Raw genomic sequence first — 25,325 nt, 5'->3', positions numbered from 1 at the left:
CCAATACGTGTAAATTATTTAGTTTATGTGAAAGTTATAGCATCTACAAATGGCAGTATATATACTGGAATTTTATATATATATATATATATATATACCAGTAATGGTGGCGATCAGCGATTTATAGCGGGACTGCAGGACTGTAGCTGGAATACTGACACTGGGTGGTAACTGACTAAGGCTACGTTCACACTAGCGTTGTGTGCAGGCGGCAGAGAGGCGTCTGGGAAACGTTTTTACCGCTTCCCAAACGCCTCTGCCAATTCTGCACATTACAGCACATGGTGCTGTTCTAACGGGAGCGTTTGCGTCGCGTCACGTTGTGTCGCGGCAACACGGACGCCTCTGGTCGAGTCAGGAGGCATTGAAGCCTCCTATTCTAGTCTATGGTGCCGCTCTGCAAGCGCCCGGCCGGCGTTTGCGGTGCGGTTGCGACGCGGTTGCGGGGCGTTTGCGGAGCGGTAACACCGTTCAAACTACATTATAGGAGCTTGTGAGGCATTTTTAACACTCAGCAAACGCCTAGCAACCGCCGCTAAACTGTGCATGCGGCGTTTGCTGAGCATTAAAAAACGCTCGGCAAACGCCGGACCAACGCTTGCCAAACGCTATAGGGGCATTTGGCAAGCATTGGTAAAACAGCCAAGTGTGAACGAGCCCTAACTGTCACTGCCATCCCAAGTGACACTAATACAGTGATCAGTGCTAATATAAAGCACTAACACTGTACTAATGACACTGAGCAGGAAGGGGTTAACATCTGGGGTGATCAAAGGGTTAACAGTATGCTGTGTGTTTTAACTGTGTAAGCACATTGCTTTGTATTGCTCTGCTATGCAGAGCAATACAAAACAGTGTGCAGGAGCTGACAGGGGAGAAATCTGTATTGTTTACATACAGATCTCTCCCCCCATCAGGGATACTTGCTGATCGCCGGGTGGCGGCGGGGAACACTGGCCAGGACCTGGTGACCGTAACTGAGGTCGCCAATGGCATGCGCACCCCCTACCGGTAGATGCAAAATCATGTATATATACGTGATTTTGCGCAGCCCTGCCACCCTGTAGCAGCATTTCTGCTATAGGGTGGTGGAAAAGCGGTTACTGAAGTGATTCTCAGCTAGACCCTCTGTTGTTTATAGAGTCTAAAGCTGGCCATACATGTTTTTTATTTATTTCATTCAACCAGCGGGCTGAATAAAAAACACTGACCCAATTCCCCTCTCACACATTCAATGTGGATGGGGGAATCTTCCTGGCTGTGTCATTGTATTCTCACAGTGGGAAGACTCCCTGCTGGCAGAATACACAGCCACACATGGATCAAATATCAGCTGGTATCTGCTGAACCAGATGAATTTTAAACCACGTATGGCTGGCTTTACATGTTACACTGATTGTGTCACAGAATGTTGCTATGAAGAGTCTATGTTTGTGCAGCTTTCACATGTTTGTTCAGCTTTCAATATTCTGCAGCGCTTGCATGTTTTTGCTACCATGAACCTGTTTTGCGTTATTGCTTCTAACACCTGTTTAGCAACCTTCCAGTTACTCCTAATCTGATTACTTCATTGATTATCTTTTTTGTTAAACATCTTTAACAGAATAGGTAATCAACAAGCACCATTATACCAGTTGTAAGTTAACCTGATTTGCTACTGGTGTTCATTATTGGATTTGATGAAAACATACATGGGGGTCGTCAGCTGCCTTGAGTTTGGCTGTACCTTTAAGGAAGAAAGGGATATCTGTTTTCACTTTATGTATTGTTATATATAAATGGACATTGGTTGGAAATTCAGATATTAAAGCAATATAGTTAAGTTCTTGGAGGCAAATAGCTGGGAAATGTTTGTATTGCTTTTTATTGCTGTCTGTGTCCCTGTTGCACATTTCTCCTCATTTCATATTTGATGAGACCACTGTCACTAAGTCAGAAAGTGAGCCGAACTCTCTTTAATGGAGCCCCAAATTGCAGTACAGCCTGACAAGAGTTCTAATTCTTCTCCACTCCATCCAACACAAAAATATGTCCAAATTAAAAAAGTTCTGGCTGGGCTACACTTTAACCTAAATATGGTGTTACCATTAAAGCAGTATTAAACACAATTACCAATTCTTAGATATGATGGCTGAATTAGTTTTCTTTTTTAGGTTTTCTTTCTTTTAATTTTACCTGGTGATCTGGTCAGTAAGTCTGTTGTATTTCAACAGAACAAGCTCTCCTGGAGATGTAGCAGTTACAGGGATGAGACAAATAGGGTTGCTTACAATAATTAACTTGTAGGTGGGCTACGGCCTGCCTCTATCGTGGCCACAGCAAGCAGCCAGGGAACGCCCTACTAAGTTGAAGCACTGACACACTAACTTTCCAGGGATACCAGACCTTGCCCTGTAGATTCCACTCTCTCTCTTTCTCTTGATGCACGGGTGGGGGCCAGTGACCTCTGGCCAAACCCCTAGTTGCACGACTGTATCCCTTCGCTCCCAGGGGTATCAAGACACTGGCCCACTTCCCTCAGGGCTCGACAGCCAGGTGGCATCACCGTAACTGTACTCTTTCATTCCATCCAATGTGTTATCTAAAAAACTCACACAGAGGCCGTATGTAGGTAAACTTCTTCGCAATATATACAAGTTATTCAAGTCTTGGACCAAACAATTCTTTAAGCAGTCAATACCTTCATCTGCTGGTGAGGTATCTCTTGCACCCATTTCCAGGGGAACCCCTCCAAGAAAGGGACCATTTAAGAGATCCTGCCAGGAAGCAAGTGAACTCACTCTCCTTTCTGGTAGGATTTGAAAAGCACACATTCTTAAGTGGGCCACCTAGTGGGCCCCACCTTAACCTGCCTATAAGCTTTTATTTATTTATGTAAAGGCTTTATGCCAGAAAGAAGAAAATGTTGCTGTAACTGCTTTTAAAGTATTAGCTGGAGTTTGGATTCAATTGTTTAGTATATTTAAATCTGCTAGTACATCTAACACTCTCCTCCCCCAGTCTGACAATGATGCCATCCAAAGGTGCCTCCTGTGCTCCTTCATCCAGAGTGGAGACATTTTAATACAAAAGGTGTGTTCATGGTCAGAGCACCAGGTGAAAACAGAGGGAAAACACCTAAAAAATTTAAACTAATGCAGCCACCAAATCTAATGATTGGTAAGCTGCAATGCAGTATATTATATTTTGGTTTAGGGTTTAATATTGCTTTAATATCTTTCTTCCACTTAATTCTTTTAATGGTGAGAGAAGCATTTTTCAAGTGCTCCTTAACTATAAATGTAAAATCCCACTAAGGCATGATGGAATATTTAGCATTTTTGTAAGGCTATGGGAAATGTCTGAATATCTGTATATAGTGCAACGAATGCTTTCAAAGACGAAGTGTAATCTTTAAATCTATTTTCCACTAACAGCGTGGGAGGCACAATCTAGATCATCCAGATGTTATGTCCACAGAGCTACATATAGAAATTTATTTAGAAATAGGCAGGATTGAGGACTAAACCTGGAAAGTTAAAAAACACTTTGAGAACTTTGTTAAATTGGTGCAATAAACAGTTTGATGTCACCATCTCACGTACACTATATTTTCAGAGTTCCATGTTTTAACCATGTTAACCTTATATAGAAAACACCAGGCCCAGACTGAGCAGCTCAAAGCCCGGGGACCCTTTCTTTGGAGCCTGGTGGTGGAACGTCACCAGAAAGAGGAGAAAAAGAAAGGAGCGAAAGTAAAAGAAAGGAGGAAAGAAGGAGAAAAAGAAAGGAGGGAAAGAAAGGATAGAAATAAAAAGAAAGGAGGGAAAGAAAGAGAAAGGAGAGAAAGAAAGGAGGGAAAGTAAGGAGAAAAAAGGATGGAAAGAAAAAGAAAGGAGGGAAAGAAAGGAGAAAAAGAGAGAACGGAAAGAAAAAAAAAGGAGGGAAAGAAAGAAGGGAAAGAAAGGAGAAAAAGAAAGGAGGGAAAGAAAAAGGAGGGGGGGAAAGAAAGGAGAAAAAGAAAGGAGGGAAAGAAAGGAGAAAAAGAAAGGCGGGAAAGAAAGGAGAAAAAGAAAGGCGGGAAAGAAGGGAGAAAAAGAAAGGAGGGAAAAAAGGAGAAAAGGAAAAAGAAAGGAGAAAAAGAAAGAAAAGGAGGGAAAGAAAGGAGAAAAAGAGAAGGGAGGGAAAGAAAGGAGAAAAAGAAAGGAGGGAAAGAAAAAGAAAGGAGGGAAAGGGAAAGAATGGCAAAGAAAGAAAGAAAGAGAAGTATAAAAAAGAAAGAGAGAGAAGTATAAAAGAGCCTGGTGGTGGAACGCCAGGGCCTGGTCACAAGAGCAACCTGTGCGACCCTGGTAATTTCGCCAGTAGTGTCAGTAGGTTTTTATTTTAATTTCATTTTTTACAATTTTATATTTTATTCTTTTTTTGTAGAAAGAAAGAAAGGAGGGAATTAAAAAAAAAGGAGGGAAAGAAAAAGAAAGGAGGAAAAGGGGAAGAAAGGGGGGAAAGAATGGAGAAAAATAAAGGAGGGAAAGAAAGGAGAAAATGAAAGGAGGGAAAGAAAAAGAAAGGAGGGAAAGAAAGGAGAAAAAGAAAAGCGGGAAAGAAAGGAGAAAAAGAAAGGAGGGAAAAAAAGGAGAAAAGGAAAAAGAAAGGAGAAAGAGAAAGGAGGGAAAGAAAAAGAAAGCAGGGAAAAAAAGAAGGGAAAGAAAGGAGAACAAGAAAGGAGGGAAAGGGAAAAAAAGGAGGGAAAGAAAGGAGAAAAAGAGAGAGAGAGAAAGAAAGAGAAAGAGAAAGAGAAAGAGAAAGAGAGAGAAGTATAAAAGAGAAAGAAGAGAAAAGAGAGAAGAAGGGGGAGAAAAGACACAAGGCTGGCTGGAAGTGTGGGTGGGGCAGAGAGGCGGCCAGGCAGAACATAGAGGAAGCAAGATGTACACAGTCCTCTATGTGCCGTTCGGCTGCCTCTCCTCTCCAGGCGGCCCCGTCCCACCCAGGCCTGGTGTGCCCTATGGCCAGTTCAGACTATATGTGACAACAATATTGTTTCTTTAACTATATAAAGATTGTCTTTTTTTATGTTTTTTGATAATAGCATTAAAGTCATTAAGGTACAACTAAGGACAAAACTTTGTTTTTCAGTTTTGGACATAGTGGAGATGCATTAGAAGACCTGTAAGTTTTTATTGCTGTCTGTGCCCCTGGTAGGGAGATTCTCCATCTCTACTTGTCCTGTTTACCATTATCATTGGAAGTAAAAGAAATCCCAAATTTTGGGTTGTCCCCAGAAAAGTAATATAGGGAAAACCTTCCAATGGGGATACTAGTTCTGGTGACCTGGGGTTCCCCAAGGGATTCCCCTAATTTTCAGGAATTTTCTCCTGTTTTGGGTAAGGGACAGGAAGTAAATGGGACACAGTTAGCAAAAAATAAGCTGACAGGGGTTATAGCCTTTCCTTACTACATCCAAAATGAAAAAAGGCTTTGCCTATAGATCTACTACTAATACTTTAAAGTAGATCTCCATTTTTCAAGAAGCTAGGCCCCTTTCCCCCTTGGCCCTGTTCCTCACACCCCCTTTCCATACCTTTTCTTTATAATATTCCATCAAACATCTTTATTTTCCTAGGGTCCTCTGGACAGTCACATGAAACTCTTGGGTCTTCTTCCTTTTCTCATTGTAGCAGCCCAAGGTGGTCTTAAGTACATCAAAGAGTGACATCGGTTTTACAAAATCACCACCACTCTATGCAGTATTGTACTATGGAGCCAACATGGTGAAGAACCATGGGTTGTGCGATAGTCTAGCTTTAGAGGAACTGGGTTAAATGACACTAGCCAGCATTCAGCCTGGGTAAGAACCGGTTCTGCAGAGGACAGCACAAAAGACAAGCTGAGTGTTCCATTGAGGGCTGAATTTTTAAAATTTAAATCTAGAGTTATACATTAGCTTTAGTAGCATACTGTGAGCCTGTTAGTATCAATGTGGCTCCTTTTACTCCTGTGCATAAGCTGCATACAAATATAACTACTACTATAGCTATCTGAAAGCAAAGACACAATAACAGTTTAGTGCAATACACCTGAAACAAGGGCGAAAAGAATGATTCCATGGATGCAGCATTTTAACTAATATAAATTATTTCTTAAAGCAAAATTTTCACAATCAAGAATTGTGGACTCGTGCATACTAATAAGTAAATTCCAAAAAAATGCTTTTGGTTAGAGTGGCCTACAGTGACATGCTGATAATAACTAAAGATCTTTTACAACTTGTCTTTATGTAAAAATACATAATCTTTATGAGTGGTAATGTTTTACAATGTACTATATGTCTTCCCTGAGCCTTCACTGCGGTTGTATAGCTGTAGAGAATGCCTGATGCCTTATAATATAACCCCCTTAGTGTAAATTCCTGAGATATTAGAAATCAGGGATCTTCCTGACCATATAAAGACACAACACTGCAAAGCAAAAAAGCATTCTCACAGACCTTCAATCCTAAAAGCAAACTTCTTATGTTGCTTCCATATAAAAAGGCCACAAATCTAGTATACTGTATGTAATAACATACCATCCATCAACATTGTATATGTGGAAGAATATAGCCAGGATTTAACAATGCAGGTTATGCCTGCATTAAAGATTTAATTCAATTGCAGACAGTTTCAGTTTGAATTAGATCATTTTTATTGCAATTTATTTTAATTAGAACCAGAATTTCAGCCTATACAAGTGAAATGACTACTTCAAAAAAGAAAGGATGAAGGAAAATTGTGGTCAAAATTGGATTTAAAATGGAAAAAAATTATGCCAATCCCATAGCAAGGGATGATCATATTTTTCTGCCATATTCAGTTGGAGTAATTTCTGTCCTCCTCACTATCCATCAGAACTACCAACCAAAAATAAAAACACAAGTTCAATCAGCCAATCAAATTACCACATACTGTATATGGCCAGCTTTAGATTTAAGCGTAAATACACTTTAAAGGTAGACTCTAGGCAGATATAAAAGACAGAATGAATCCAGCTCTGTATTCATTAATAGATTACTTTTTTAAGGCAAGTAGTGTAAATACTTGCATTTGGCATGATAACAGAGTTTGCCATCCCTGCACAGCAGAGCTAAGAATGGGAGAGGGAGAAGCAACACAAAGAACCAATCAGTTGTGCCGCAGTGCAAGAAGCATGGTTGTAAGAGAGAGTAGAGTTACATTTTTCTTCTTCCAGACAGGGTCATGTGGTGTCGCAGAACTGTGTAAATCTCAGAATTAGAAGAACTGAAATACAAATCCTTTGGCAGCTGAAACAGCTCCCTTATTATTATTTATTTCAGGTACTTATAAAGTGCCATTAGTTTACACAGCGCTTTACACACATATTGTACATTCACATCAGTCCCTAACGCTCAAGGAGCTTACAATCTAAGGTCTCCAACTCACATTCATACATATCGTACACATACTAGGGCCAATTTAGACAGGAGCAATTGACCTACCAGCATGTCTTTGGAGTGTTGGAGGAAACTGGAGTAGTGAAAAGTATACCTTATGAAGCCGCTCCAAGCTATGATGGGAAAGAAAAGGATTGAACAATTGGATTGGATTCCAGTGTCAGCCAATACAAGTGAAGGGATAGACGCTGCTCAACTGACCCCAGGAGTCCAATGTTGAGGAATGGCCTCAGCCACCATACTAGCCATGCCCGCTGACACTGGGGCTTGGTTCACAGAGGAAACCGGAGTACCCAGAGGAAATCCACACAAGCACAGGGAGAACATGCAAAATCCAGGCAGGTAGTACCATGTTGGGTTTTGAACCAACAACCCTAGTGCTGCTAGGCAGAAGTGCTGCCCCCTATATAATTAAAGGTGACGTTTAATCTTATATTCCAGTTGCGGAATAAGAACACATTTGTTTTGCACTTTTGTTTGCACGTTGATGAATTTATTATTATCAGTTTTTTATGGACATTTCTACAATTTTTTGGACTTTTTTGAGTAGTATATAAAGTGTGGTCACGTAATTACACTTGGAGCACTGTGAAAATTGTTTTTTCAAATGGTAGTTTATTTTTTATATTTGTTTGATTATGTGGGCACTAAGAGATAGGGAATTATACTGAGTGGCACTTTATAATGAAGATATCTCACTTAATGATTTGTTTTTGATTAATTTTGTGACACTATTGCATGTGAGCACATTTATTGTATTATTTGAGTTAGTATTGTTTCTTGAGCGCTGCACTATTTATAATTTTAATATTATTTACACTGTTTGGGTAGCAGGTTAAGTGCTGGCAGCTTCCAGTAGGTTTATTTCCCTTTTGCGCAGGAGGATCTCTGTCTGAATCTTATATTTTGCCTTCTCTGGTCCCTCCCCTTCCCATCAACATGCCACCTAAATAAATTTTAAATGAAACATTTTTGTTTTCATTACATATCTTATTAAAGACCTAGTGATGTCATCAGTGGGACTCTGTGCTTCTCTATGAAATTCAGGCAGCTCATGGTTGGTGGGAGAGGCTTTCAGGGTGTGGTACTTAGAAAGAAATTAAGGTGTTGCGCTGCCCTATATATAAACAAACTAAGACAAAATGATGCAAAAAACATCCAGTTGGTGCCTGTAAACATTCCAAACCAAAGATACACAGGTGATAAAGTCTCTGATAAATGTGTATCGTAAGCAGTCCCTTCCAGTTACTACTCAAAGTGTTATCCTGTTGGTAAGTGAGCCCACAATCCTGGTGCTGCAAATCTTTAATATCTGTGCTCCACCATACACACATGATACCTAATGGCCCTTCACCTTCATATATATACCCACAGGTTATAGTAGGTCACAGTGAGTCTCTCCCCTTCCCTTGGGGTAAAAACGAATAGCTCTCCACTGGTCTTGATCCTCCTCATATAATAGTCACTTCCTGGGAGACTACAAGTAACTGTTGCCTTGCTTCAACCAGAGCTGAACATGGGCGTGGAATGTGATGAATGATGAATTTATTAGTTATATTGTTAATCACATTCTACGCCCATGTTCGGCTTTGGGTGAAGCAAGGCGACAGTTGCTATTTGTCTTTAAAAAGATCAGCATTAAAAAAATAAAGTCACAAAAAATATATCAAATAAAACATTAGAACAAACACTTGAATTTAGCACTTTTACAGTAAATAGTAACATTGCAAAGTCCAACTTATTATTATTATTGTTATTGAAAATGGCTGAATGTCTAATTCCTTGTTGTTTATAATACAGTCTTTATTTTTTTATTATTTTAGGCTCTTCCTGTGATTTCTGAAAAAGAGAAGGCTGGTAAGTCCAATATCATAGAGATTTTAAATTGTCACTTGTGTAAGTAATTGACACAACCATTTGTTGGAATGGAAAGCATGATGAGAGCTCACTTGAGGAGAAATGGCTCTTTCTGAGCAGGAAATGCCAGACATGCAATTAAACATACCAAACGATCTCCTGGGCTGGCTAAACACAAGATGGCCTCTGCAAAATGTTTGACAAGTAAAAAATAAAAGTGTAATTTAGTATCATCCAATATCAAAAAATGGTGAAACACCTTATGTAAATAATGAAGCATTAAATATTTTTTATTTCATAAAACACTATTTTAATTACCAGCAAAAATGCCTTTACCAGGCAAAAGATATTTGCACAATACAGCATGGAAAATGATGAAGGTTCTAACTTATTCTCTGTAAAATAAGAGGTTATAGTTCTGGGTGGAATCATTTCTGTAAAAACATTTTTGAATAAAAATGTGCTTTTGATTTACTTTTTTTGAAAGCCTTGACTGCTCTACATCCGAGCTGAACGACAAATAGCAATAAGTCTACAGTAGGTGGACTTGTTACATGTTCTTGATCTCTTCTTTCTGCCCTTGTCCCTCCAACACCACTTACCTTTCCATTTCAAAACATTTTCTATGATTTTTTTTTGTGTAGGAAGCAACATCTTGGGATGCAACCTTCAGAGCTCTCCTATGTTCATACTCTGTATGACTGTATGCTACAAAATAATGTAAGGCTAAAGCATCTCAGTACATGTATGTTTGCAGGATCAGGATGCAATTCTGACTAGTCCTGCTGTACAAGTGTGGAGCACAATGGGAGAGCTCAGGACAGAGTAACTCTATAGAAAGGGTTACTAATGATGGTAAAGGGTAGAAACTAAAGGCTGGTACACACAGGCTGAATATCGTCCAGTATTGGCTGGTTCAGCAGAAACTGGCTAACATCCGGCCCGTGTGTACACTAACCTGTTCAACAGAAGCCGGTCTAATGACTTTCTTTTATTGAGCGGGCATGCTGGAAAACCAGCATTCAATCAGTGCTTGCATCCAATGGCTGTGAGCGCTGATCAGTGTGTTCTGGAAGGGGAAGGGGGGAGGCACCTTGTCAACACACAATAGCCCAGTGGGGTAGATCACTGCACTAACATCACTTAGCTAGTACAGCAACATCTCTGTTTTTTTTTTGTTCAGCCTTCTGGGTTGAAAAAAAAAAATCTCTGTGTGCCCTAGCATAAGTGGTGCAAATTGCTGAGGGGGCACTATAATCATTTACTCTGATGGTGGCATTTTTAAATCCCACCAATGCTTTCAGAACGGGACAATTGTGCTCCCAGCCTCTCCCTGCACAGAGGTTTTCTGCGCAACATGCTGGCAGGGGACAAGTTTTTCTACTCTGCGGCTGTGGCTGCTTTCTAAAGAAAACAGGCTTGAAGACTTTGAATACCATTTTTTTTTTATCTACATACACGGTATTTAAAGTGAAGGTTCAGCTGGGCTTTAAGAGCAGCATGTTTGCAGTAAAGTGTCCCTGGAAATGATTTTACAATTCTGGCAATGATGTTATCCAAGCAAATTTAAGTGGATTCCTTGAACAGGAAACTTCTGAATACTGTTGTTAATCCTGAAGTTTATACATATGTTTTCATTTTGTTAACCATAATATTTTTGTATAAAGAATGTTCTTTGTAAAGTTAACTGAGTTGGTTAACAGATACATGTTTTTGCTACTTACTCCAAAGAATGCTATATATAACTGTCTGTGATAAAAATATGGACTTGAGAAACATTTCAACCTTTGCTAGTGTTTGTCCATGGGATTTGTGTATTGTCATATTCAATGCTGGTCGCACAGAGGATTGTTGTCTTCCGACTGTGCAAAGTGATTTGCAGTGTTAATTGTATCTGCTGTACACCATTTGGATATGGCACATGTGTATGGGAGTTACTTTTTCCGTGCATCCAGCTATTCCTATAAATGCACGTGCAAGACAGTCGGTATATGATTTTTTAAAAAATGCTAGAAGACAAGGGAACGGGATTCACAGTCTCTTTTTCCGTAAAACACTACCTGATACAAATTTTTAAAATCTACTTCAGTAACTGTGCATAGAAGTAGGAAGAAGTATCAGCTGTACTCCAGTTAGGTGTTCTTGCAGTATTTTTAATAATCAGTGAATTGACAGCATACAGTGATATCTCCAACTCAAAACCAGCCTTCCTTTATGCATTTCACCACTCCTGGCTTGCTCAAAATAATAGGGGAAGTTCCCCTTCCTGGCAGCTCATTGGCTGCCAGGGTACATTGATGTTGTGCAAACTATTCTTGTTATATTAACCACTTGCGTACTGGGCACTTTTACCCCCTTCCTGCCCAGGACAATTTTCAGCTTTCAGCACTGACGCACTTTGAATGACAATTGCGTTGTCATGCAACACTGTGCCCAAACTAAACTTTAATAATTTTTTTTTAGACAGATAGAGCTTTCTTTTGGTGGTATTTAATCACCACACAGTTTTTTATTTTTTGCAAACAAACTAGAGACTGATAGTTTTGAAAAAAAAGGTTATTCTTAGTTTCTGTTATAAAAATTTGTAAATAAGTAATTTTTCTCCTTCATCTTCATCACTAATGGGCACTGAAAGGCAGCACTCATATATGGCACTGATAGGCAGCACTGATGGGCACTGATAGGCGGCACTGAGAAACACTGATAGGTGGCACTGACTGGCACTGATAGGCAGCACTGACTAGCACTGATAGGCAGCACTGAAAGGCAGCTCTTATGGGCACTGATATATAGCATTGATGTACACTGATGAGCACTGGTATGTGGCACTGATGGGCACTGACTGACAGTGCCCTGATGATCAGTGTACATGTCTCCTCTGAGGAATGCCGATTACCAGCTCTCCTCTCCTCAAACGATGTCAGCATAAAGAGAGGACTGCCGATAACCGGAATTTCCTATTTACATGCGATCAGCTGTGATTGGACACAGTTGATCACATAATAGAGCCTTCGTCATTTACTGTGATCGGTGATCCGCTGTGTCCCAGGGACACAGCGCACCACCAATCGCCATGCTGCTCTCCCCCAGGGCTACACATGTGCAGCTAAAGTGGGAGGACGTCATATGACATCCTCCCAGAGATAACTGTCACATGTCCATCATTTCCTTATATGGCGAGCAGGAGGCAGTTAAAGTGATTCTAGAGGTGTGCAATGGTTTTTGCCTCAGTCCTCCTATTCTTGGGTCCCCTGCTGGCGCTCCTGACTCCTCACCCCTGACGAGTGTCCCCAGAGCAAGCTGCTTGCTCTGGGGGTACTGGTGTGTGGTCACTCCTGAGCCAGTCCATAAGACTGACAGAGCATGGCTTGGCCCCGCCCCACCTGTTTCCTTCTCACTGGCTGTGATTTACAGTAGCAGGAACCAATGGCTTCAGCTGCTGTCTCTAAGCCAATGAGATGTGAGAGAACTGAGAGAGCCTCGGCTCTCATGCATATCGCTGGATTGGGATTTGGATCAGGTGAGTATAAGGGACGGCTGGGAGGGATCTGCACTCAGAAGGTTTTCTACCTTTATGCATAGAATGCATGAAGGTAAAAAATATGCTGCCTTTACAAACACTTTAACAATGCTGGATACTTTCCAGACGGACCTCATATTTGTTAGTTTATTTATTTACACACCAGTTGAAAACGAAAACTGATGCCATTGTATACATAAAGACTTTACAAAATTGATTTTATCTTTCAGAAATCTGATTTCCAGTTTTCACAGCTGCTGTCTAGGCATTGTTAGAAAGCTGTGAGAGAGCAGACAAAAAACATCTTATAACTCCTGGCTCACAATTTGCTACCTCTTTCAGCCTTTCCTCCCTATTGTAATAAAGTATATTATACTAAAGTATAATTAAGTATATTATACTTTGAAAAACTGCACCTTTCACCGGAGTACAATAGACAAAAACCAGCTGATGCTTCTGTGCTTGTTACTCTCCAGGAGAGGTCTGCTTGGATACTTTCAATCAGAGATCTATGTATGAATTTTACATTGTAATACATCAGGTATACTGAGCAGTCAGGATATGAAAAAGGGATGGAAATAAAAAGGAAAGAACCATGTAGTGTAAAGATCTCTCTGCATATAGCGAGAGATGACATGAGAAGAGAAGTGTCTGCAAGGGGCAGGTAAAAGTTAGAGGGTTACTAAGGTTCTTGCAGACATACAAGAATGTGAGTAGAGAAATATTTCCAGCTGTGAGAATCCAGGCACGGCAAGATGTCAGACTGGGATCTGTAACAGTGCAGATTCTGCTGAGGTGTGGAAAGAGGATATGAATGATGAGCATGGAGATAACAGACAAGTCTATGGATGTGCAGATGTGAAATCATAAGGATCAGTACACAACTGAAAGCCATGAAATCAACCAGAACAGGCTATATTTACAAGACAGTAGTCAGTGTCCTCAAGTATCAAATGTTTCTTAATGAAAAACTATGTGTTGCTAATAGAAACCAAACTTATACCAAATATCCCTCCTTCCCCTCCCCCTCCCACCACATCAAGTCAGGTTTTAATTTAATATTTAAGGTAATATTCTACTCAAAAACAAAAATGTTATATTGTGCATATCAATCCTTAGATTTGGTGGCCGCATTTGTTTTCTTTGTTTAAGCTTTTTTCCCTGGTGGTCTGGCCAGTAACACACCTCCTGCATTAGAGGATGAAGGAGCAGCAGATACACCTTTGGACAGCAGCATTGTTGATCTGGGAGAGTGGAGTTGTTAGATGTACTAGCAGATTTCGATTCTTGTGTCTAAGTATAGACCTATGTTTGTCCCAAGCATGTTTGAAATCACTGAGCTTCAATCCGCACCGCACATGTGTGAGTCAGCACTTACTGTTGATTGACTCACTACCACTGCTACATGTCTATTCCAAGTATCAACTACTCTTTCAGTAAAATAATACTTTATAAGATTAGTTTTGAACTTTCTTTAAGTTATCTTGAAGTCATGCCCCTGTGTTCTTGATCTTCAATTCATCGAAAATATTGCCCTTTTGAACCTTATTCACCACTTTGATGTGTTTAAAGGTTTCATTCATGTCTCCCCTTTCCCTTCTTTCATCCAGACTGTACATATTAAGTTCCTGAATTCTATCCTGACATGCTTTATCCCTCAGACCATTCAACATTATTGTTACCCGCCTCTGGACTCTTTCTATCTTATCAATATCTTTATGTAAGTGAGGTCTCCAGAACTGGACACAGTATTCTAAAAATTAGATCTCACTAAAGATCTATATAGGGAAATCAGGACCTCCATTCTCCTGCTGGTGACCCCTCTAGTGATACATTCTAGAATTCTATTCTCTTTCCCCACTGCCTGGCCACACTGTTTGTTCATTTTGCAATCTTCTTAAATAAGTATCCCAAATCGTTGTCCTCTGTAGTGCTGGCCAACACTGTACCCCCAATGTTGTACTCTCTCAAGGGATTCTTTTTCCCTAGGTGCAATCTTTTACATTTAGAAACATTGAACTGCAGTTTCCACTGCTTTGACCAACCATTCAGCAATGTTAAAACATGCTCCATGTCACAGACACCTCCAGGGATATCAACCCTATTGCACACCTTAATATCATCAGTAAAAAGACATACCTTGCCCAACAAACCTTTAGTTATATTACTGACATATAGATTAAATAGAACAGGACATAGTACAGAGCCTTTTGGTACACCACTAGTGACTGGTCTCTGTTTCAAGTGAACCCCATTTACAACCACACTCTGGTATCTATTCTTTAGCCAACTGCATATCCACTGAACTATCCAAGGGCTAAGTCCTAGCTTGCATAACGTTTGTATTAGATCACTATGTGAAACTGTACCAAATGCCTTGCTGAAATCAAGATATGCTATGTCCTCAGCACCACCGTGGTCCAAAACATTGGTAATATAGTCAATCAGATTTCTCTGACATGATCTGCCCTCAGTAAAGTTATGCTCTTTTGGTTCCAGCAAGCTATGTGTTTTTAGGTGATCAATGATCACTTTCAGGAGTGATTCCATCAACTTGAGTGATGTTAAACTCACTGGGCTGTAAGTGCCAGCTTCTAGCTTGCTGCCCTTCTTGTGCATGGCTAGGTACAATATTAGCTGTCTGCCATGGGGAACTTCTCCTGTTAGATCATTAACAAATCTTTTAATCAATCTCTTCTAACAACTATCAACTAAGGGTTCCCCAGGGTGCGGAGTCTAAGCCCCAGCTTACTTTTTCACTAAAGCCTCTGATGGTGGGGATGGACTTGCAGCAAGCTGGAACCAAGTTGCGACCCCTAGGTAAGCTCAGCTGAGGATGGAGAGGTCACTCATGTGTGCAGAGCACAAACAGCAGGAAACAACAGGAAATCCAGGAGACAAGCCGAGATCAGGACAGCCAGTAAACAAGCACAGATGGTGAATGAAGCCGGGTTCTGTACACAGGTAGCACAGAGAACAGTGAAGTTGCTCAGGCAACATGAGCTAAATTGAGCATGTCTTATAAAGGCAAGGAAACTAGGATGCAGATCAGGAAGTGATGGAAAGGAAGGAAATAAAAGCCCATAGAATAGCAGGTGATGCCCCTAGGTGAGCACAGATAAACCCCAATGTGAAAGGAATCAGGGTAGGAAAAGCACTGCAGCAAGGAGGTAAGAATGCACAGGCAGAAAACTGCAACATTTGAATACCATCAGGACCCATTGCTTTATTAGCCACTTGCCCTCCTGAGGATTTACCCCCCTTCATGACCAGGTCATTTTTCCATTACGGCACTGCTGTACTTTAACTGACAATTGTACGAACATGCAACGCTGCACCCAAATTAAATTTATGTAATTTTTTTCCCCACAAATTGAGCTTTCTTTTAGTGGTATTTGATTGCCTGTGTGGTTTTTATTTTTTGTGCTATAAGCAAAAAAAGACCAACAATTTTGAGAAAAAAACAATATTTTGGACTTTTTGCTATTAAACATGTCCAGTAAAAAATTAAAAAAATAAAATTTAATTATAAATGTAGGCCAAAATGTTTTCTGCGACATGTCTTTGCTGAAAAAAATCCCAATACGTATAAATTAATTGGGTTACGTGAAAGTTATAAATGGGATTTATTTTTATTTTTCTACATTTCTACTAATAATGGCAGCGATCAGCGCCTTTTAGCGGGACTTTGGGACTGTGGCGGACATTCTGACACTGGGGGGAACTAATTTGGTGTCACTGACACCCCAGTGACATCAATGCAATGATCAGTGCTAAAAAAAAAGCACTGACACTATACTAATGGCACTGGGCAGGAAGGGGTTAATGTGAGGGGCGATCAAAGGGTTAACTGTGTGCTGTGTGTGTTTTACTAGGGGGCGGGGAGTGTGTTCTTCACTGTAAGCACACTGTACTGTGCACAGAAATCCCTAGCAGTATGCTCGAGCTGACAGGGAGGAAGATTGTTTGTAAACAAAACAATCTTCCTCCCCATCAGTTATGCTCGGTAATCACCAGGTGCCGGTGGGTAACTACCGACCGGAACCCAGTGATTGACATCTGCGGCCACAAATGGCGGCGCGGGGAGGGCTCGCGCACCCCCTACCCGGAAATGCAAAATCACGTAAATATACGTGATTATGTGCACAGGTGCTGCTCTGTAGCAGTATATCTGCTATAGGGCGGTCCTTAAGCATTTAAAGTTGACATACAACCAATGCTCTTTTGGCTGTACTTCTCATGTGGATCACAGGAGTGCAGTTCATTCTGCACTCCTGTGACCCACTTTTAGCTGACCGCAGGCTGAAGCCTGCGGTCAGCTGACGTCACACAGACGGTCCAAGCTGGGGAAAGATACCAACTTTAAAGTTTATTATTACTAATTTGCCTGACATATAATCTAGTTGCCTCCAGGATGGTAGACTTTAACAGTGCCCATGATTACTTACTCCTGTCGTTTTACTCCAACCTTTCAATTTATTTTTTAGAAATTCCCTTATTTCAGCAAAATGTTACCTTTTGATATCTAAAACATTTGTTTTTCTATATAATCTTTCAGTTCTTGTTTTAATATCAAACCAAAGACATTGCTGATCACTAGAACCCACATTTTCTCCTTTCCCAACAATCGATCCCCATTTGTCTGATGTTTTATTCAGACCTGCATCCATACATACTGTAATTGCGGGGACATTCTGTAGAAGTTGCTGTAGGTATGTACTGGTACTTTAGGTGCCATATTTTATACTGATAGCAATTTTTCCCTTTTTTGTTTTTTTTTTTAATTTGCTCACTCAATTGGAGACAGAGAAACACTTACTTATGCCCATTGCAAATTTGTCATCAGAACAGAGAGGGAAGAGAAATAAACAGCACATTCACAACAATCAAATAAACAGAAAGAAAGTAGGCTAGAACTGCCATCAGTTTTTTTTAATTGAAATTTGTATTTTTATTATTACTTCCACTTCCTGTTTTAGTGGAAATACATTTTCTGGAACATGAAGTATGGGTGATTCTCCCCAACAGGTCTACAGACAACAGTGGAAAACTGGCAGAGGTGCCATCTCTTTAAGCCCTGAGTTCACACTGATGCGGTGTGGAATTTGCAGTGTTTTCCGTGCGATTTCTGCACAGCATCAGAATCACACCCCATTCATGCGAACTGCTGCGGGTGTGTATGTTAAGTTAACAACACCCCGAAAGCGGTCTGCAAAATGCGGTGCGATGTGCAGAATTGGATTGCATAGGTGTGAATACCTATGCGATCCGATTCTAGTGCGGACCCAAAAAAGGGTCCTGCACGTTTTTGGTGCAGGTGCGGTGCGAATAGAGCCATACAAAATGTATGGCTCCCATGGCACCACACACAAATCGAATGTGATTTGCACAGGAATGCAGTGTGCTTCGTGTGTGAATCACATGTAATATACCACACCGCATATTATTATTATACAGTAGGAGGAGATAGCTGTGGGGGATGGGGTGGTAGGAAGAGTGGAGGAGGTTGGCAAGCTAGCAGGTGGTGGGGTAGGCTTCCCTGCAGAGATGGGTTTTCAGGGTGCGCCTAAAGGAGAGGAGAGTAGGTGATAATCTGATGCATTGGAGCAGGGAGTTCCAGAGGATGGGTGACACCCTGGAGAAGTCCTGGAGGCGGGCATGGGAGGAGGAGACCAGGGAACTAGAGAGAAGGAGGTCTTGTGAGGAGCGGAGTGTGCGTGCTGAGCGGTACTTGGATATTAGGTCAGTGATGTAGTTCGGGGCAGTATGGTGGACAGCTTTGTACATCAGTGTTAGGATTTTGAATTTGATCCGTTGCGCAATCGGAAGCCAGTGGAGGGATTGGCAGAGGGGGGTGGCGGAAATGGAGCGGTTGTAAAGGTGAATGAGTCTGGCAGCTGTATTCAGGATCAACTGAAGCGGGGATAGCCAGCGGCGAGGCAGGCCAGTGAGGAGGGAGTTGCAGTAGTCGAGTCGTGATATGATGAGGGAGTGGATGAGCTGTTTAGTGGTTTCTGGGATTAGGAACGTGCGGATTTTGGCGATGTTGCGGAGGTGGAGTCTGTGAGTTTGTTAAAGATTGGACTTGGGGCTGGAAGGATAGGTTGGAGTCCAGAATGACACCAAGTACTCTGGCCTGCGGGGCGGGTTTGATGGTGGCGTTGTTGGATGTGATGGAGAAGTCAGTGGGGGGTGGTGTCCAGGCTGGGGGGAAGACAAGAAACTCGGTTTTGGATATATGTGAACCCAGGCTTAAACAAAACTAAGAATAAAGTTTTGGGATTTACTATTTAAATGTGAAATTTCATGGGACAGCTGTTTCTGAAATTCAGAAAGTAAAATGAAACTAGTGCAGTAAATGTTGACTTTCATATGCAGAAATTGTAAAGATAGTATTCAAACACTTACATTTTAGCCACAAGATGTGAATATAAACACTTGACACAGTACAAGCAAAGAATTAACGTTCAAGTAAACTGTTTGCAGAAGAATTTAGCTTTTGTACAGGCCAAGTAAATATGAGCTACAATTTCATTTATACAGAATTGTTAATAATGTTAACAAATATATATATACTGTATGCATGTCATATTCAGGATGTTTATAAAAACTTGAACTGATTATATTACTAAAAATATTATTACAATATGTAGTTTAGTGAGTAAAAATGAAAAAGTATCAAAGCCTGTTAATGTAATACTTTAGATCCAGAGGAAGGCTAAACAAAAACTTTGGTTAGGCAGTTGTTAGCTCTTCCTCAAGGTGTCAGTTTGTCAAAAAATCCTCTTTGACCCCAACAGTAAAAGTCACCTTAATTCAGTGGATCTGTCATTTTCTGAATGGATTTTACAAATGATCGTTTAGAGGTCTGCTCAAACTATAGACATTTTCAAACTTTTTGCAGCTGACAGTTGTTTGGAAATGAGCAATTGCATTGTTTTGAATTGGCACTGTTCACACTAGGGTGTTGTATTTGGGGTGTTTTGAAAATGTTCACCATGAAACCTATTCAAACAGTTTCACCTCCAACTGTGGTCTATGGATTGCCTGCAAACCTAAGACCTTCAAATATTCATTACAAACACTTACTAGTATTATTTTTGCCCCAATATATTCTAACGTGTTTCAGAAAGCTTTGAAAAAATGCTAATGAAACATGTCAAGAGCTAGATAACACTCTTGCATGCCCAGCTTTAAATGCCTTAAAGCGGAGTTCCACTCACCCTGTCAAAAAATAAAAGCCCGCAGCTACTTACCTGTCCCTCGGTCCCGTGGTGTGTCCCCCGCAGCCCGTTTCACCGGCCGTCCTGTATTCAAGGAGGTCGGCATCTTCAGTGTGGGCACCAGGCTGTGACCGCTTGCGGCTTCACAGTCGGGTACCCACTGCGCATGCATTAGTAGCGCTGTGCTTCAAGAATGGTCCTGTAGTCTTCTGGGACCTGTCATGTGTCCCAAAAGACTACAGGGAGGGAGGACACCTTCCACTTCCAATCGCCCAGGCGATCGAACTGGAAGTGGGATCAGGTACCTGTCAAATTCGAGTACCCGCTCCCCCTCTTCCCCCCAAAGGTGCCAATCCTTAATGTGGAGCGGGGGAGCAGTCCTTAAAGCGGAACTTCCCCTTTTGGGTGGAGCTCCGCTTTAAGAACAGAATATTCTGAGCTGCATATTTAAAGATATATTTAAAGTGGTTGTAAAGGCAAGTTTTTTCTTTTTATTAATATAAAAAAGATGTTTTACTTACCTGCTCTCTGCAAATAAATTGCACAGAGCAGCCACTTACCTCCTCTTCTGAAGTCCTTCGTCGACACTGTATGTTATCTAAAACAATAGGAAAAGGATTTGCAGACAGTTTTCAAACTGCTATCAGCATGAATCACTTTTGACAGGTTTTCCTGACTCCAAGAGAAAAATAGTGACAGAGGAGGGACCTCCAGCAGATTGACAGCCTTAGTTCTCTTCCTGTGTGCTGTGTGGAGGGAAGTGTGTCTCTACCCTTCAATCAGCTCTCCACCCCCTTTTTTCTAAATTCTCAAACAAGCTTTTTAAATTCAGCACTTTGAGCTGATGTAGATAAAAGGTGACTACAGATAAACAGGTATAACATATGTAGGATGATTTGTTTAATCTCTGAGTATTACCTGGAACCAGTCACTTCACTGAGTATATTTAAAAGTTTACAACCACTTTAAGTACTCCATTTGCACCAGGTTCCAAAACAAGTTTCAAATACCTGTCCAGATGGTAAGGTACTCCAGTTGTTATTGGTTTAAGTACAAGGGAATTTTCTAAAAATTCACTGACTTTACCATCCCAGATGACAAACTACCAGAAATCCATCCTCTGACACCTCCTAAATGCAGCTAAATCTTGCATCCCCCTAAACCAAGGAAATTCTTCTCACACTTGATATCCATGGGAATATGCAGGGTGGAAGACATTAGACAAATGGAGGATCTTAGTTTCTCCTCAAAAATGAATATAAAATTTACCAAACAGCATGGTTCTATATTTCCATTTCTGTTGGAAGGCAAGGCCCTTCTGCTCAGAGACCTAGAACTCCCCTTATCCATTCACTTCTCCCCTTAATACTACTGTAGGTATGAACTCATGGTTTGACCTAAACACAAACTCAGACCGAACTTTACCTGTTTAGGTATTCAAACAAACTTCAGACATTTAACTCATTGAGCGGGAGCTGAACATCATATATAGTAGCTGTGCTTCATTGTGATCAATATGGATCCACATTGCTGGACAATGTGATTGTGATGGATGTACATCATGGGACTTTTTTTCTTATAAAGGGCTTGTCAAAAACTACTGTATGTAAGTGCGTTTATTTATTATTTATTATTTACTGCCTTTGTAAATGGGTAGTGGTACATAGTACCCTTCTTGCAGACCCCCACAACAAGGGTTGTAGGGAAAAGTGTGTTTTCTTCATCAACATGGGGACAAGGTGCTTTAGCAGGGGGGTTTCCCATGTTGAGAACATGTTGTGTCCTGGTATGTTTCAGGCGGGAGGACGCACTCTCAACTTTCGTTTCCAGCCAGGTTGCCATGCTATGCTCAGATAAAGGTCTGGTATGGATTTTTTAGAGGGAACCCATAAACTTTTTTTTTTTAACCACTTGCCTACTGGGCACTTATACCCCCTTCGTGCCCAGGCCAATTTTCAGCTTTCAGCGCTGTTGCACTTTGAATGACCATTGCGCTGTCATGTAACATTGTACCCATATAAAATTGTTATTATTTTTTTTCCACACAAATAGAACTTTCTTTTGGTGGTATTTAATCACTGCTGGGTGTTTTTTTTTCTGCACTATAAACAAAAAAATTTAAAAAAATTGTTTCTATTATACATTTTTTCAAACAGGTAATTTTTCTCCTTCACTGATGTGCATTGATGAGGCTGCACTGATGAACACTAATAGGCAGCACTGATGGGCACTGATGAGGTGGCATGGATTGGCAGCACTGATTGGCACTGATAGGTGGCACTGACAGGCAGCACTGATGATGCTGCACTGATAGGCGGCACTGCTGGTCACTGATAAGTGGCACTGATGAACAGCACTGATGGGCGGCATTGATGGGCGGCACTGACTGGTGGCATTGCTGGGCACTGACTGGTGGCACTGCTGGGTGGCACTGCTGGGCACTGATGGGTACAAGTGGGAGGCACTGCTGGGCACTGGTGGGAAGCACTTCTGGGTGGCCCTGCTGGGCACTGATCATCAGTACCCTGATGATCAGTGCCAATCTGTTCTCTGATAATTGCCGGTTATCGGCAGTATTTTTCTCACACTGTGACAGCGTGAGGAAAGTGCAGCCAATAACCAGCAATTGTATTTACCCAGTGATCTGCTGTATCATTGGACACAGCGATCACATAGATCACCGGGTGCACGCCGCTGGGGGCGCGTGGAAGGGCATGTTCTGGAAGGATTTCATAGGACGTCCTCCCAGAACTGGACAACCGCGCTGTACCCGTCCTTCGGCTATAGCTCAGTTGGCAAGTGGTTAATTTTGTTGTGGGGGGTCCCCTTTAAAATTCATACTAGACTCAAAGGATTGAGTATGGAAATGGGGGGGAACTCCATGCCATTTTTCTTTTTTTTTGTCTATTTGCTGGTTCCCTATTAACATCTACTGTATATCAGAGCCACATCTAAGATAAGTGTGTGATAAAGATGCAGGGAGTCCCCAGCCATTTGTTTACAAACCAAAGTGAAGCAGATGAAGATGTTATTTGCATTTTTTTCCTTTCAATTTTGCTATAATAGGTTGTTTACTGTACATAGTATAGTTATACAGCTTCACAGGCAAATTAAGGGCACCCCCAGGCAAGTTATTTAAAGGAATTTAATGTTGACCTCAAAAGTATGTTTGGCTTATTCCTACTTTATACCTCCCCCTTTCTTTTTTTCTCTTTTTTCCCTCTCTCTCCACTCCACCCTGCATCTCAATACCAGGAACAGGAACCCCTCCCCCCTTTATGCCCCACACACCTTTATACTACCCCACAGCTTCTCTCCCATAACCTTCAGACCAATAAAAAAGAAGAAAACAACCTAGAGCACGTGCATCATATCTTTTCTGTTTGATGCAGGTGCATTTATTCAGACACCCTGCCAATTCGGGTAACACTACCCCAAGCAGAATAAACCTGAGACAGTGGGACAGTGTATTGGATTTAGTATTTTTATGCTTTCCAATATCAAAACTTGATTTTTTTTGTATGACTGATATTTGCACCTCAACAGTTATCCCTGATTTTTAAGTCTGTACAGGTTACTTTAGGTTAATGTTAAGATCAGGGATTGGGGTTCAGTTTACGATTAGGGTTATGGACAGGTTTTGAATGGAGGTTAAGTGTTAATAGCTAATTTTAGGGGTTAGATAAAATGTTGGGGTTGGGATAAGTGTCAGAATGTAAGGGTTAAATGTTAAAGCAAATGTTAAGGGTTAAGTATTGGGAACAACTCGGCAGTGAGCTGTATTGCTAAGAGACATCTTACCTGTTCATTTGGAACCGATCACTTGTTGGCTGGATCAGCAGGATACTGCTCCCTCAATGTTTCCTTGCTTGTGAGTGAGATTCTGCTTTGTTCCAAGCCAAAAAGGAATCAATTCCACTGGTTAAATGACTGTAGTGATTCTGTTGATTTGGCGAGATCACCAAATGGACGTGGCCCTAAGGAAGAGCAAAGCAAAAGCACATTGGCAGATTATGAGACAGCTTTATTACAAGATCACAGCTCAAACCATAAATTGGTACCGGAGTTGTCCACATGTAATACTGTACATAACATTTTGCAAGTGTATGTGGTTGATTTACTAAAATTGGAGTGTGCAAATACTGGTGCAAATGTGCATGGTAGCCAATCAGTTTCTAACTTCAGCTTGTTCAGTTAAGCTTTGACAAAAAAAAGGAAACTGGTTTCTTCGCAGAGCGAAATACATTGATTTTGCACTCTCATTTTGCCTTGTCAAGACCTCTCTGTAAAATGCAGTCCTAATTCCAGTCAACAAGAGCCTTCATATTTGAGTATATATATCACAATAGATACATTGAAGGCAAGTATGCTTGGAGGCAGCCCATTGTTCCTTGAAATGCCAGGACAGACCACAAGCACAGCACTATAGATCAGAATAAATCATGTCCATTTCTACTTCTAAGGTGTGTTTGTATTTTAACTGCTTCCTCTCCGTGCGTGCCCTACTCACGCCGCTATTCGCGGCCTCGGCTGTCAATCACCGAGTCCCGGCCGTTGATTACTCGCCGACACCCGTTGATCAAGGAGCATTACCAACAGAGAGAAAGAACTATATGTAAACAATACAGTTCTTTCCCCTGTCAGCTCCTGCACACTGGTATGCATGGCTTTGCATAGCAGAGCCATGCAAAGCAGTGTGCTTACAGTGAAGCACACACACACAGTAAAACAGCACACAGTTAACCCTTTGATCGCCCCAAATGTTAATCCCTTGCTGCCCAATGCCATTAGCAGGGGTGTATTTACCACAAGGCAAACAAGGCATTTGCCTAGGGTGGCATTCTTCAGGGGGGCAGCACCGCCCTCCTGGAAGAAGGGAAGGAGGTAGGGAAACATGCGGCTTGGGGATCAGATCAGAGAGAGGCTGCGGGCTGCTTGACTCTTGTTCCTGGGGATGTCCAGGACTGTGAAGGTGAGTGTCTTTCTCTCTCTTGCTGGGAGGGGAGTGGCCGGTGTATGGGGGAGATGGTAGTGGAACGTTCTCTCGGGTGGGGGGCATGGTTGTTGTTGGTCGATGTCAAGCTCTCTCCGGGGATGGGGGGGGGGTGGCGAGTTTTGTGTTGCGTAGGGCAGCACAAAACCTAAATACACCACTGGCCATTAGTACAGTGTCAATGCTTTTTATTAGCACTGATCACTGTATTGGTGTCACTGGGGATGTCGGTGACACCAAGTCAGTTCCCTCCAGTTCCACCAAGTCAGTTCCCTCAAGAGTCGAAGATGTTGGCTCGGT

General features: G+C 41.4%; 1 protein-coding gene across 1 annotated transcript in view; it reads left to right on the top strand.

The window, feature by feature from the left end:
- DLC1 (DLC1 Rho GTPase activating protein) overlaps positions 1–25,325 on the top strand; it is a 437,897-nt gene that overhangs the window by 141,806 nt on the left and 270,766 nt on the right. The window contains exon 4 of the mRNA XM_089669291.1: positions 9,256–9,289. Within this exon, the coding sequence (XP_089525417.1) occupies positions 9,256–9,289 (34 nt within the window). The remainder of the gene's footprint in view (positions 1–9,255; positions 9,290–25,325) is intronic.

Source organism: Staurois parvus, unplaced genomic scaffold, assembly GCF_062004578.1.
Source record: "Staurois parvus isolate SC_StPar_1 unplaced genomic scaffold, SC_StPar_1.0 ptg000071l, whole genome shotgun sequence".
NCBI classification, from domain to species: domain Eukaryota; kingdom Metazoa; phylum Chordata; class Amphibia; order Anura; family Ranidae; genus Staurois; species Staurois parvus.
Note: the sequence above shows the minus strand (reverse complement) of the source record. Positions and strands in the feature narration are given on the sequence as shown.